Source organism: Betta splendens, chromosome 10, assembly GCF_900634795.4.
Source record: "Betta splendens chromosome 10, fBetSpl5.4, whole genome shotgun sequence".
Classification (NCBI taxonomy): domain Eukaryota; kingdom Metazoa; phylum Chordata; class Actinopteri; order Anabantiformes; family Osphronemidae; genus Betta; species Betta splendens.
The window spans coordinates 15,116,091-15,131,366 of NC_040890.2; the positions used below are offsets into that span (position 1 = coordinate 15,116,091).

Genomic DNA, 15,276 nt, shown 5'->3' on the forward strand with positions numbered 1-15,276 from the left:
AAATGACACGACTGCGCAGGGAGCAGGAGACGGAGGGGGGGGGCATGTATGTTTGTATGCCAGGTGCAGGGGGGGAAAAAAAGTGTGGAATTGCAAGGATTCATATTGAGCTTGGATGAATGGCGGGAGCCGCGACTGTCTGCCGGCATTCAGGGATGTGTACATCATCTCAGAGGCGCTGATGGCCCCTAATACAGAATAAGGAGAGTCAATCAACTCCTATCTATCCACTCTGCCAGGGTGACACATTGTAGGGGTACTTCAAGGCCAGTGCACTGCCACATTCTGCTGACAAATCATTGCATTACACATGTCAACGGGAAGGAAGATAATAAGATTAAGTTGCAGAATTTTAGATGCATTATGAACACTTCTTGCTTCCTTGATTCCTTTCATTTCCACTGTTGCTTCCATCTATCAATCTTCTTCATGCCTGTTGCGTGTCTGTGCCAAGCAGGGCAAAGGAGGGATCCTCGACCGAACTTGGCTCCCTGTCCAATGCTCCTCCGCGTTGCCAAAGCTGCACGAGCGGCAAAAGCCGAGGTTTGCTTTGTCTGAAGCGAAGCGGAAAAAATTGCACCTCGCGATGTGAAAAAGGGGACAGAGAGGTTTCACACGCACTCCCGAAGCTGGAACCACAGAAAAGTTAGAGAGTGAAGCAACAAGTGGCACTCAGCTATCAAAGCATCTGTATCTAAAACCTAGTGGAGCTCACCGACAAAGCTGTGTTACACAGAGTAAATGCCTGGTATTCGTATGAGGTTATTTTGTCTTTTCAGCTCCGTTATTTATTTTCGGTTATTATAGGTTGCAAACACTCGCCCACTCCTTCTAACATTAGCGGAATGGTAAATGCATTTCCTTTTGTTGCTGCCCGAACCATCCAGACGCCTCACGCAGACACACGGCCCGCTCTGTGTGTGCGCGAGCAGTTGTCCATGTGGATTAATGATGATTGGCGTGTGGCTGAAAGTGGGTGGGTGTAGAGATGATTAATCAGCATAATGAGTGTAGATGAGGGCTGTGCAGATGGAGCCCACACTCAGGACTGTGTCACCCAGCAGGAAGTCACTTTGCTCCCTTTCGATGCCTTGGTGCAGCCACGAATGCATGTTCTGGGCATGTGTTGCCTCCAAAAAATCATAAATGCATGAAAGACTCAGACATTGTGATAAAAATAGGTTTCTTTGTACATTGTATGGTTGTGAAACTCCAGCATTAGACGGTCAAAAACAAAGTGTCGACACTCTGGAAACAGTGGCACAAAACCAGAGTAAAGGTCAAAACAGACACCGTGACTCTGGCTGATGCTGCAGTGAGATGTATAAGAGTAACCACTTCTGTAATAATACGAGCGCAGATTCACTATAGAAGTTCAGTCAATATGTCATGACGGGGTTAAAAGGAAATCAAGTAGCGTAGAGTGATACTTTCAAAGAGAGATCGTTCTCATCGTACAGTAAAGGCTCCAATATAACCAGTAAAGGACCACAGCTGCAGGATGTTGGCTGCGTTTTAAAGAGTATTACTGTTGTACACACACACACACACACACACACACACACACACACACACACACACACACACACACACACACACACACACACACACTGTGTTAGAATACAGTCACAGAAAAACTTTTTCTGACTAATAAATAAAATAAATAAAATAATAAAATAAAATCCCTGGAGACAAAGCATGACTACAACGTAAATGGCCTGTTGGAGAAAAACTCCACTTCACTCTAACGTGAACTGAATTTATTGACTTGTCCAGCATTTAATCTGTCTCTAGAACTGGGATCTGTGAGACACACACACACACACACACACACACACACACACACACACACACACACACACACACACACACACACACACACCAGATGTGAGCCTGTGCTGCGCCGATGTGTTAACTCAGTTAGGCCGCCCACTTCCCGCTGGTCTTTGTGACATTAGCTTTGTGCACTGATACTGATGCTGAGTCACACACCCGCTCTTATGAGCCTGGTTGCGCTGGCCTCTTTGTCGGCAGACTCAGACAGTCCTGCTTCACGGTACGTGTAATACATGACATCAGAGGAAGCAGAACCTTAAAGCTGCGTATAACCTAATTCAGAAAGGCTAATGGCCAGCTTCACTGGTGCAGCTCGCTGTCAGTGGCTGTCGTCTTGCTCAGGGTCAGGGTTTAAGGACAGCTGTTGAGTGGTGGGAGGAATTCTTTGTAAACCAGTCAGACATCTCAAAATGACTCCAAGCAAAAGAATCGAGGTGGAACTAGACTTTCTTCAAACACTGTGGTACAGAGAGGCTGGAAGTGGAGAAGGGTCATCACCTTAACTCTCCTTCTCCTTCACAAAACAAATGGGGGACTGATGGTGGACACTCTGTACTTTCTGCCAATCAGAGCACAAAATAATAGTCCTGCAGGGCTGCTCTCCAGACACTGTAGGTCAGATATTAACACACGTGTGATTCCTGTCATATCAGTGTCTGCATTTCAAGCAGTGGGAAAAGACGCATTATGCAGATGTGTGTTAATAAGGAAGAGGTTAATCGTTACAAAGGTAATGTTTTATGGGTTTATTTGTTTTTCCCACTGTTTTTCCACTGTACAGTGTTGCATCATGATGTGCCCATCATGCATTTAATTAATGCTCCCTGAGACTAGAAAAGCAGAAATAAAACGAGAGCAAAAACAAGTAGCCTTTAGGAAGCTCATCAATCACGGTTTAAGACAAAGACAGGAGAAAATGGGGGTGGAGTTAGAGCGACTTTGCCAACTGTCATCCTTTATCATCCTTTACAAGAGGATGAATGGGGGGTCTCATCGTCGCGAGACTTGTTCGTGCAAAAATATAATAATAATAATAATAATAATAAATGAAAGCATTTCAAGCTTAAAATGAGGTCACCAAGCTGTCCAAAAAATGAAAGTGAAAATGAATGCAAAAATGATTATTTCATGCTTGAGTATTGAGGTTCTCTGTCATAACACAATATTACAAAGGTTCGTGCGCGCGCGTGTGTGTCTGTGTGCGTGTGTGCCCGTGCCCGTACGCGTGCGTGCGCGCAGACCAGATTCGCCATCAGTCTTACCTGGATGAGTGATTCGCTCAGCCTCTCCTCGTCTACTTCCAGCACAATGTCCCGGATCTCTTCATAAGGCAGGCGGAACGAGCCCAAGAAAATTGCTGTTGTGATGGAGCAAGAAGAGAGTCATTTCCTTTGCTTTTTTATTAGACCGCAGGGTTGAAACAGACATTTCAGCACTCATCGCTCCTCACACAAAATGACCACAGACCTAACTTGTCTCTAGAAAAAACTAATACGCTTTCTGGCCCTCAGAAGGACACTTTGTGTCATCCTGACAAAATTGGAAACGGACACAGCAACGTTTATTGGTGAGGTTTTTTAATAATAATAATAATAATAATAATAATAATAATAATAATAATAATAATAATAATAATAATAATAATAATAATTTACTATGTGGCTCACGGTCTGGTTTTTGTGTTGGGTCTGTACAAAGTAGCACACTGACGCTGCCTCGGGGGACGGCCTGGTGGGTGTTTCACTCTCCAGGTGCCTACAGTACAGTGGAAACTGAAGCTGATGGCGTATCCAGGTGGAAGTCACAGGTGGAGGTTTGGTAATGAGTTGGTAGAGAGCCGCTCAACAGCTGCTACGCTGCTGCAGCTCTGGGACCTGATGTCTGTATTTGACGTGCAACGAACGGAGAGCTCCTGCACTTTTTTTCTTTCCTTGGTGTGTCCCCATTTATTACACAGCCTCTTTAGTGCATGTACAGTGTGAAATAGAAAGGCCCCACGTATGATTACTACAGTATCGCCTGTGAGAAAGACGTTTAAACGCTCAGATCACCTTTGGGGCTTCATCACGTGATCTGTATGTATTTTATTTAAGACTGAGATCACTGTACATTTTGACAAACACGTCGCCATCTTTGTATCTAGACTCCCCTTCCATTCTGCAGTGTCTGTTCAACACGTCCTATGTATCCGTCCTCCTGTTAAACCAACAGCTGGAGACAAGGTTCTCGTGGGGCCGGGCTGTCAAAAGTAATCCGGGGATATATTGTAAATTACATACTGCACTAGATGTAAATGAGGTAGAAGCTAAGCAATGACAGGGTGAGAAACATCTAGCAGCTTCAGTTCTACCTTCTGTACGCTCCAGAGCTGGGTGTGTCAGCCTGCACCTGTTTGCCGGCGTCCTCGCTGCATACTAATCTGCAGTAACCGTGGTCGATTGGGAAAAGTGATGCAGGTGGAGCTGTGTTAATGCACATTCTGCAGCGCGGTGCCCTCCCGGCGCACACTCTGACACATTAACGCTGCACCTGCACATCCACCTGCCAGGGCCGCTTCTGATTCGCTGCTCGGGGCCACTGCACTGGATCTGAGCTTCTATTTGGCGGAACGCGGAAGGGCCGCGGAGAGCGCGACCGAGAGGCGACCGGAGGTTAACAGCGACTGCTAACGCATGCACTTTCGTCTCATATCGGCTCTGCTACAAGTTAGCAGCGTGGGAGTGTGAGAATTATGCAGGAGGCGCAACTCTGCTGTACAAATCGATACAGCAGCAGTGTTTTCTGACCTGCAGGTACAGTAGTAACGACTTAGAAGACATTGTGTGTCACTCGCTGCCCTCCCCGCCGCCCCCCGACGCCGCCACGCACCGGCTACTGCGCGACTTTCAGCAGTGAATGAGTTGATGCTGTGTGGCTCCGTAGGACCACATGTCTCCCACCCATTGCCACTCTGGAGGTGAGATTCTCTGCACTTATTTTTGCCTTCTGCCACATTCAAAGCCCATCTGCTGCGACTGTAATGAAAGATGGCGGTGACACTTCGCGGCAGTGAAGTCCACGCACAAACGCCATGCGGCGCGCGCGCTGACACGCTGGCAGACGTGCTCACATGTGTGTGAACGCAGACGAACGTGCAGAACGAGTGTGTGTGTGTGTGTCTGTTCCTGCCACATGCCCCTTCCTGACATTAGGCCACAGTGCTGCGCCTAATGACCTAATTCATCTGGTCTCTGCTGATGGAAGATATCTGCAGCTCCCAGCAGGATGCTGTAATTACATGATGATGTACTGTACACAGTTCTGACCATGTACAGATTCACATAGTGAATATGAATTTACAGTAGATGACTAAAACTTTATAGGGAAAACATGCATAAGCATGTGAAGCAGAGGATACAGTGAAGGTAATTATATGTACTGTATATAAGTGTTGTATCATTCCGTTTTCTCTGGTGTAGCAAACATCAAGGCTGCTGACAAAACCAGACATCAGACATTATATAAACCTATTTGTCATGAACGTTAAAAAAACAGTGCAAACTTTTCCCCAGAGTTCAGTGGAACCCCGTGATTGTCAAAGCTTTATGCTGTTTGTTTCTCACAAAACTCTCGGCTGCTGCATGCCAGTTTGCAAATATCACATTTTTGGCATAAAAATTCATTATTAAACAACATCAAACACGATTTGAGGAAGGAGGTGAAACAATCAAAAACGAGGAAACTCTATATACTTACACAGATTCTGAGCTGTCTTGGCGTCAAGGATGCGAAGTTCCTTTGCCTTTTTCTTGAATTGTGGCATTTTGCTATCAGCCTCGTCTTTCACATCTTTTTTCACTGCAGGGGAAAAAAATGCAAATGTTTATATTTTGGAACATGCAATTTAACAAGACTGTACAGCACGTTGCTTAATCAAAATGTTACACTGGCTGCTTCCAGTGCAGGAGACAACTGCCTTCAACCATTGTCACAACAAAGCGAAATAAATGATTTACATAGATTAGAATGCAAATGCATTTATTGATATAAAACACAAAGTGATAGGCCAAGATGGTTGAGATGGTAACAGATGGCAAAAACCAATTAAAAACCGTAACTGGTAAACATCAGCATTTTGGTTCAATATTATTCCTTTAATAAGAGGCAAACAACTCAGCGGCATTTCATCTGGCAGGCAAACAAACTTAACTTTAGAAAAGACTCCAGAAAAGAACAATAAGTAATACACTGAATATACTGTAATGTATCGCAGAGGTAGATAAAATACCCTCAACGGGGCTGAAGCAAGTGTAAAACCTGGAGATTTCACTGCATCCATCCATCCACGTATCACCACTGGGCATGTGGTGTGACTGATCACAACCCTCTTTCACATTACACTCAAACTACATAATGTGCAGCATTATCAAACACAGAGTGCCTCCGCAGTCCTGCACAGGAGTTGCCCCTCTTCATTTGTTTGTGTGCCAACCTCCCCGTCGTCGCGACAGTGAGTAGATGCTTGATAAGCGCAGCTCCTTCCCTTAGGCCCCATGTGTCAACTTGCCAGGACCAGACAGATAATTGTGTTACTCCCTTCAATCCTAGAACGACATTTTTTGTGACGCCCCGAACACGACAGACAAAACAGCCCAACAATGAGGAGATCTTTGTTTTCATAATGGAGACATTATTAAGTCCACGCGCTGGGGAATTGTCAAGTGTCAGCGTGTATTACTCTTCATTTACACACCAAGAGCATCAACATAGGTGTTCATGAAGTGAATTAAAGGTTGCGGTCCCGTGAAAGCCTGTCGGGGGCAGAATATTCATCTCTGGCAATAAAGCAGCAGGAACAGCAGAAAAAGAAAGACGATTCCTTGGAACGCTCCCTCTACTCACAAAGGCTTATGGGAAAAGCAGCACACTTTGTTGCTAATAATCACAACTGCTCTGCTTAAGCCCAAGGTGGGAGTCTCCCAGGAAATCTAGAACAAACAATCTGCTCCCAAAGCACTGGCTTGCATGTTTGAAGAAACAATCAAAGAGGCAACATCTCCTGGGCAGCCAGAAGAAGCAGAGCTGAAGGCACCTGGCTGGCTCCAGTGGTTTGCGTCAATGTGTGCAATCAGGGATGCAGCTGTTTACTGTATTAAACAGTCCTAAGGATGGTGTGAGCACATATCAAAGCTAAACACACTATTAGGGTTTTGATTTTCTGTCAGCACTTGACGACGCTCGCAGAACTCTCTCAGACTACTGAGAGTTTGTGGAACAACAGGCTGATTCACCACAGACGCAGCGGAGCGTCGGCGGCCAAAGGCTGGAGCTGCGTTTGAAGACCAGGCCTTGTGAGATGGCACCAATGAAGAGAAGGGTACGCCGGCAAATAAGCACAGTCAATGTTTGGCAGACCGAGTTGTGTGAGTCAGTAAGAAGGGACGATATCAAAATGGTCCAAATGCTCATAGCGCATCATCACTTCAGTTCTAATGTGAAGCCACTGCTTGGATTTGTTGGGTGAACTATAAGAGAAGAGGGATGTAAACGCAGCACCGCCAGATCCCTTCAGATCCTGACTATATATTCATACAGTATACTACATATTCAGCAATATATTCAGCTACTTTTATTTTAAACATATATTTTTTAGAGCATATTTTTAGTGTAATAATTTCAGGACTGTCTGTGATTTTGGAATAAATATACTGTGTATTTACACTTTCAAGTGTCAGCAAATTCCATAATCACAAATCCTCCAAGCACATCAAATATGACAGTCACAATAAATGAATAAATAAATAAATATTATTCATCTCATAAATAAATCCAATGAACAGCAACATTACACCCACGATGTCTTGAATCAGATGAACTGAGTCGGTGGGAAAAGCCGCAGACTAACACGCTCACAGGCTGCAAAAAGGAAACAGCGAGGACGCCGCTTCCAGTGGGGCTGCGTTCGGGCAAAAGAAAGGGCGTGGCCTCGCTTTACTGGCCGCTTCAGATGTCTGTCTGACAAAAACAGGAGAAATCTGACTTCAATAACATGAAGCGTGCGCGCTCCCCGTTCTGATGCCATCTCAAACAGCTCACAGCTCCCCCACTGGGCAACGGGTGGTGGCATCACTTGGCTGGTTTCTGCTCCAGTTCTCGCCGGCTGACTCAATTATGGCACATGTCACGCGTTTCCTGTGAGCACCGCGTGGACTGATAGGCCCTGGAGGGCCTGCAGAAGTTAGAGCTGCCACCGTAGTGGAAGTCCCAGGTGTGTGGAGAGGATGACTATAGGTGGCATATTTCAGCCAGATGGTTCTCCACAACAACAAAGGCACACTTTTACAGTGTCCCCAACACAAGAGCTGTCGGCCACGTCATTAAAATCCCCACATCAGAGCAGTAAAAAGTTTTACTTTTGTGTTTGTGTGACAGGGAGAAAACATCCCTCTCATGTCCTATTGTTGTTCTGCCATGGAAGCTTAACCTGTCCAACAATGTAGGTCCATAGCAGCTGATCAAAGTCCTTGCCAATGTTTAAACGTGTGTTACTAGTTGCCCAGTGGCTAAAATGTAATGCTTGGACAACAATGCCATCCCTCTTGGATGGCTTTATGTTTGTTAATGGAATCTTCCAGGCACTGAAGAGCCGTTTGTGATGGGAACAATGTGTGAGGGCTTTTGGCAGCTAGCTAGGTTTCTTGATGCTATTACAACAACATCAAGACAGAGTTTCATTACAGAGACACGCATTATTCCCATGTAAGACTTTCAGATCAATGCACGATGATAATAGCGCTACATTACAACATTAATTACGAGCTAATAGTAGCAGCGCAATCATTTTAGAATCAGTAAATGGAAGAAGGTGAGAAGGAAAGTCAGTCAGTAAAGGGCTAGAAAAAAGCATTTGAAGGATCAACAGTTTCTTCTAAGATTAGTAGCAGCTCTATTATGTAGAAATCTACTTCTTCATAGCTTGTTCTTGGACTGAACAGTCTGTAACATAAATAAAAAGGTCAATTAGTTTTGACTTGACATTGGCAAAAGGGAAATGTACCAGAGATTTATAGTTATCTCACATTGATTTTTTTTGTATTATATTAACTTACAAGGATGGAGCATACCAAGAAAGAAGGGTGTGAAAATCACAACACATGGAATATTCACTGGAGCCAAAATAAGCACATAAAGAGACGTCTCTGGTGTGAATAGCTGTTACACATTGCATTAACTGAGGGGGAGTTAAATGGTGCTTCATGCCAAAAGCAGTCACCAACTGATAGAGGTTCCACTGAAAAATACATGAATGTTTGAGCAAAAAAGGATTTGGCTGATTAAAGATGACTTGGCTCCCATGTTAAGTCTACTCTGTGGGCCTTGGACTGAGGTATACCCTTGGGATGTTCTCTGATAACATGAGTTCTCCAACACTTGGACATCCAGTCTGTTTGCTGGCCCAGAATCGCTATCCTGGTCGCCTTCCATGCGATATCTCCCTCAAGACGTGCATAAAACCCAGGGCATTACAAAGCTAAACACTACCACATGTTCACTTCCGGACACAGACCATCCGGCTGAGCCTCGCTACCAGACACCATAAAATGAGCGGCCTTGAAAAGAAATAAAAGAAACTGCAGATGACAGGTCTTCAACAAACATATTTAAAGTCAAAGGAACACAGAGTGGAACAGACAATGTGGAGTCTGGTACTCTTGGAGGCAATTTATTCCCTCAAATGTGCAATCTGCCTGCAAACATGTGCCCTGTCCTCCATCTCAGGGACTCACAATGAGGATCGAGCAGCTGCTGGAGAGCTGCCACGCCGTCGAAAAGAGACGGCTTCAGCAATGCCTGGGTTATTATTCACAGTAATCAGCCACAACTTTAAAACCCCCAAACGGTTTTAAAATCCATTACTGTTGTGCTAAACAGGACGCCGCACTCAAATATGTGATCAATAGCATCATCTTCTCTGGTTCACCAAAATATGTTCAGTTCTGTGAGTCCAACACTCAGTTAGGGTCATGGGAAGATTGCTGCCGTAGCTGGTTTACTAGAGGAGTCGCTTCAAACACTGTCTGTATTAAAAATTCAAACATAAACATTAACATTTCTCTGATCAGCACCAAAGTGTTTTTCTGGTTTAGGTCAAAGTGCTTCTAAACTAAAAAAAGGAAACGAGGCTTCATACAACTCGACCATCTTCAACTCCCTTTTCATTAATATAGTGTATGTAGCAGCTTCCTCATTCAGAAAAAGGTCACGTCACGCTAGCATCCGTTATATGATTCGCTTTGCTTCAGACACATAATCACAGTTGCAGTTTGGTTGCATGGAAATTGAATCTTCAGGAACCACATCTGTCCAGGGGTAAGCGTTGTTTAAGTAAGTCAGAAGCAATTATTTCTAATACAGAGATGTGCAAATAGCAGAATTATGTGCCATTATTTCTGACCACCGGCCTTTTGTTATTGGTAGCATGCTTCCTCCTGTGACAGAGCCATGGGTTATTTTTATAACCCTTTTCATGCAATTAAGTGGAAATTGCAGGTGTAATCACACTTGTTGCAGTGATCAAAGCTAAAGTGACTCCTATACTGTTTATGTGTAATTATACACGAGTTCACTTTACATTTCAAGTGAAAAAGGTGCAATTTAAATCATTAACATTACGTGAACTTGTACAAAGACGCGCGCAGAGAACTCAATTCCGTGGCATGTTGTATATAAATAAAGGGGTAAAGCATCAGAAAACACACGCGGCTGAATCTCACCGGCGGCATAAAGACTTGACCCAGCAACGGGTAAAATAGGGAGGGCATTGAAGATGTGAGCATTCCAGTTGACCAGTAAATTCCAGCTGTAACCAATATCTCCCACTGACTGAGGCTAAAGAGGCCTCTCTCAAACTCAAAACCAATTCTCCGTGTGGATAAACATCTCTCTATCCAGTCATCCCACTATCTTGAATCTCAAAAGCATGATCCCACTCACAGAAAGGCACCCCCGCTCTGAGAGCCCAGGAGGCTTGAATCATTGCTTTTACTCCAGCTCCAGCGCCTGAGTGTGCTGCACACACTGAAACAAAGTTTAGCAAAGCCACAAAGTCAGTATTTATGAGACTTACTGTAACACAGGCTGTGACCGGAACATAAGTGGCACTTGATATTTAAGTGGCAACACACTATGTTTCTTCTAATATGTAAAAGTCTATTAAATAGTCATTTCATGGCAGCCGCAGAAGTTCAGCAAGGCAAGTGTTATTCTCTCAGCACACCAGAAATGGTGGATCCTGAGGGGCTCTCACTTTGTAATCTCCATCAGACCTACAGTTAGAATAAGAGGAGGTGGATGAAGTAGTTAATAAGAAGGATGCTGGGAAACGTGGCTGATGCGGTGCCCTCACTTCTACAAAGGCCGGCGTGGACCCAGGGCCTCTATGGGAGTCTTCAATAACTGGTTTTCTGGCAGTACCTGCGCTCTCGTCTGGAACCATCTGCTGGTGGTTATCCACCGTCGCTAAATAAAGAGGTGTGTGTGGAGGAAGCCGAGTGAGTCCTGCAGCGTGACACCCTGACCTGTGGCCAATAATGTTTTCAGTATGCAGGGAGCGGCTGAGCCCACGGTGGAAGGTACACAGCTGGGCCTGGAACCGGGCCCAGCGAGAAAAACGCCTCCTCTTCTAATTGAGACAACACAGATCTCCCTCAGTGACCTCCTTCCCTGTTTCTATTCCAAGAGAAGAGGGGAAGGGCTCCAGCAAACGATAAATGCCATCAATGGAAACATTCTACCAAATGCAGGGACACGATATTACAACTTGATGCTTTTAGGTTCTGGCTATCAACAATAAAGAACCTTTTTAGGGTCATACAGTACATCTAAAAATAAAATATCAACTGTTTGATTCACCTAAGTCATTTCTGTATAATCCACTCATTTCAACACAGCTGGTGGATAATCACACAGTTCCTGCTGTAGTGGTTCAGTAGTAGCTGCATTTACAAAGCGAGGATTTATACTCAGACTGACGACATTAAACATGGTCTGTTCTAACCTGAACAAGTCTGTGTGGAAGAGAACCAACAGCACTGCTGACTTACAGCGAATCCCTCACATCAGCAACTCGTGCATCGCCAATGACCTGGGGTTTGACGCAGCCTTTTAACAAGTACATTTAATCTGCCCACATCTACGCCACAGTTCTCTGGCAGAGGCAGGGAGTGTGGGAAGACACCGACTCTGCCTCTTAAATTGGTCATAGAGACATGCTCCTGGGGGCAGCGAATGGATTGAGTCTGACAGCCAATCAGTCGTAGGAAACCGAGGCAGCTCGTTGTGACCCAATGCACTTGAGCGCTGGTGGGAAGGCAGGGGCTGATGGTCCAAACGGCTGCCCCTGGTGTCTACTAAGACCCCGCCGCGCTATCCGATGGTAAGCATTCACCAGACAAAGCCAAAGCTGGCCTCGTACCACTGTGAGGGGATGAAGAGCCCAGATTTGAAGCTAACGCCGTTCCTGGGACAGCTGGAAGGATTACTGATGTCCCCCTGGTCTCCATTACCTCTCCCAGCACCGTGGTGCGGTGTGTGGGACCAAACCCGGTGGAAGAGACATTCACAGGGCAAAACTGAGGCAAGATTATGAACCACATTTGTAAAATTAGATTGGTGTATGTCACACATTGATGTGGGGATGTGCAGCTCGCTGAATGTGGGCCTGCATCAGCGTTAAAGCCGGATGTGAGGAATACTAAATGGGCTATTGTGCTTATGGATGTTTGCTCTCTTTGGATCTTTTAGCTGAGTCAAGTGGGTTTCTGCTCATTACAGACTATGTTAAGCAAAGTTATAGAATATTATGGACTAATTCTGCACTAACAAGTTGAAATTAATTTCCCTTTTATTAAAAGGCTTGCTTGCCAAAATGTAATAATTATCATTTTAAATTTATGACTAATTGTGCTTTTTAGTGTCAACACAGTTAAAATAGCACCGAGCATGTTGTGGATGTCATTTGTGCTGTCTGCTACAGAGAAAGTGCTTGAGTTCGTCTTTGCAGTGACTGTCCTACTTTGCGGAGCCTCCGACGGGGTCGCGTTTCCTACATTTGTCAGCTGACAGAAAATAATCTGCCCTCTCTCCTCCTTTCATACGCCGCCGTTATTCATTTACCCTTTCTCTCCCTTTTATGCGTAACCCAGTTCCCCTCTTTTTTGATTGCTTGTTTATTCTTTCAGGATGAAAATAGGATGCTAAACAAGCGGGGAAAATTAGTGTTGATTTGATTTGTATTCTGTCTGTAGGCATTAGGCTTCGTTTTAGGTTGGACTATATTTGCTTTGATTATGTTTAGGCAGCAGCAACACCAGTATATGCTTTAAGCGCGACAGCAGACTGGGTCTGACTAGAATAAAGTGACGGAGGTTGTTGTGGGCCACCTGCTGCAGCGGGAGCCACCACACTACTCGGTAACAAAGTCAGACACAAACGTCTGTCTGCGCAAACTACTAAGAAGATTGATGCATGAAAGGTTGTCAAATACGGAAAAGACGTCCATGCTTATGTTTTATTTTTAAGAAATATGCTCAAGTATTATCTCGTCTTGTGAAGGTTAACCGATAGGTTGATCCAATTTGTCTACTGAGGCGTGAAAGGACTTAAGAAATACTTCACATTTATGTGCAGGAAAATGTCATGGTTTGTTGAGAGATGAGGACAAGAGGAGGGGGAAATGACTCTTTCTGGCAGGTTGACTTCATGCTTGTTAGCAGCGCTAGGTTTATCCCTGGCAATCAACATGGGGACGGATATATACAGTATAATTGTAAGTCCCCAATCCCATTAAAGACAGCTGCTGCTATGTCTGCCACTAAAATCCATGTGTTGCCCCTGTACACACAAATACACACAATAGCTCGTGGCATAAAAAGCTGGGGACGGGGCCGCAGCGTAACAGCTTCCATCATGTCACCCCCTGATGACTATTCTTCACACAGCTGCAAAAAAGCATGTTCTGGTGACATGAGGGTGTCAAAGCAGACATGCCCTGATTAAAGATGCATCACGCAGCACCTGGGGATAAAGTTAAACGCGAGGCAGGGAGAATATGAGCGTAAAGAGAGGCAGGCACTCACTCGTGAACTGCATCTGAATCCAAAAAAACAAGGCAGAGCCCCTCGTCTGCCTCCGTGTTCACGTCTTCCTGCTTTTATAAGTTTATTGTGGGGGAGAAAGGCCTGTTGTTAACTATACTGGCACCCGGGACGCTCTTCATTGCAGTGTGGCTATAATATGGCCTCCCGCTACAGTTTGTCTCTGCTGGTGCGTTAAAGTTTACTTTCACCGCACACGTCCAAAAAGTAAGCAGCACGCAGCATCTTTAAGGGAGCAACAGAAGCTGCTGAGAACGGATGACGCGCTGTGTGAGAGCGCATTGTAGTATCTGGCCGGAGACAGCGAGGGAAAGATGTTCCACAGAAGTGAAGGGAATACGAGAGCAGACGGAGGGGAAGCGGAGCCCGTCTGCCAAGATAAAGCCCGATCGTGCTGCTTCTGCCTGCATCCGAATCTTCTCAGTTGAAAACAGACTGACCTTCTAGCACGTAGAAATCACTTCCTGTCAAATAGCTGGTACCAGGGAAATCACTACACTCAGTCGTCCATTAACAGCTGTGGGTAGAAACCCAATACAGCTCAACAACCTCTTAGACAGGAATAAGACAGGACCTTGATGAGAGAGGTATATACAGTACAGTACTTTGATATCTGATACAGTGAAATGAGTCATTTTTAAATGGCCAACGTCGTGTGCAATTGAAATGTTCCTCATTAAAATCATATGACATGAAAAACAGCAAATGTGTAATTATTTCAAATTTGACTTGCTAGAGAGCGTCCCGTGACACTAAAGGCTGTACAGTCCAAACGCTGATTATAATTATCCTTTTGTTTAGTCGGTGACAAAAAAGCAGGTTAGTCAGGCTTAATGAGTGATAATTATAGACATGTTTTTCTGCTGAAGGAGAACGTAGAAGGTCAGGGGGCTGAATGTGGAGCGGGCTTTTGTCTGTGGAAGTGAATTCTAAATCTGTGCAGCAGCAGATTTAGGCGCACACGGTGTTTTGGGGGCTGAAAACAGCCATGACGTACCACTGTACGAGTCCCGCTGATGCTCAAACCCACGTCCTCGTTTGGGAGCGCTAAACATCGTGCCGCCCATGCAACAATGCGGAGCCTCTAATCTAAGCATTTCAGTAGGTGCAGCTAGATGCAGGGACACAGCGTGAGGGCGATGCTGTACATATTCGATGGCTTAGGGAAATTTTTCTTTGGCCAATTCATCCTTCTCCACTGCAAAGTGCAACTCACTCACCAGCACAAGCGCGCTGGCCTTGATCTTGACACGAGGCTTTAGAAATCCTGACTCTCTTTTAAACTGAATCAGCCTCTATAAAGGAA

The 15,276-nt window shown here is 45.0% G+C and overlaps 1 protein-coding gene across 12 annotated transcripts in view; it reads right to left on the reverse strand.

The window, feature by feature from the left end:
- Positions 1-15,276, reverse strand: part of diaph2 (diaphanous-related formin 2) — a 279,374-nt gene that overhangs the window by 116,714 nt on the left and 147,384 nt on the right. For all 12 annotated transcript variants that reach the window (XM_029164826.3, XM_029164824.3, XM_029164823.3 and 9 more), the window contains 2 exons: positions 5,572-5,673; positions 3,099-3,193 (listed from right to left, as the gene is read on the reverse strand). In XM_029164826.3, coding sequence (XP_029020659.1) covers positions 3,099-3,193; positions 5,572-5,673 — 197 coding nt within the window. The remainder of the gene's footprint in view (positions 1-3,098; positions 3,194-5,571; positions 5,674-15,276) is intronic.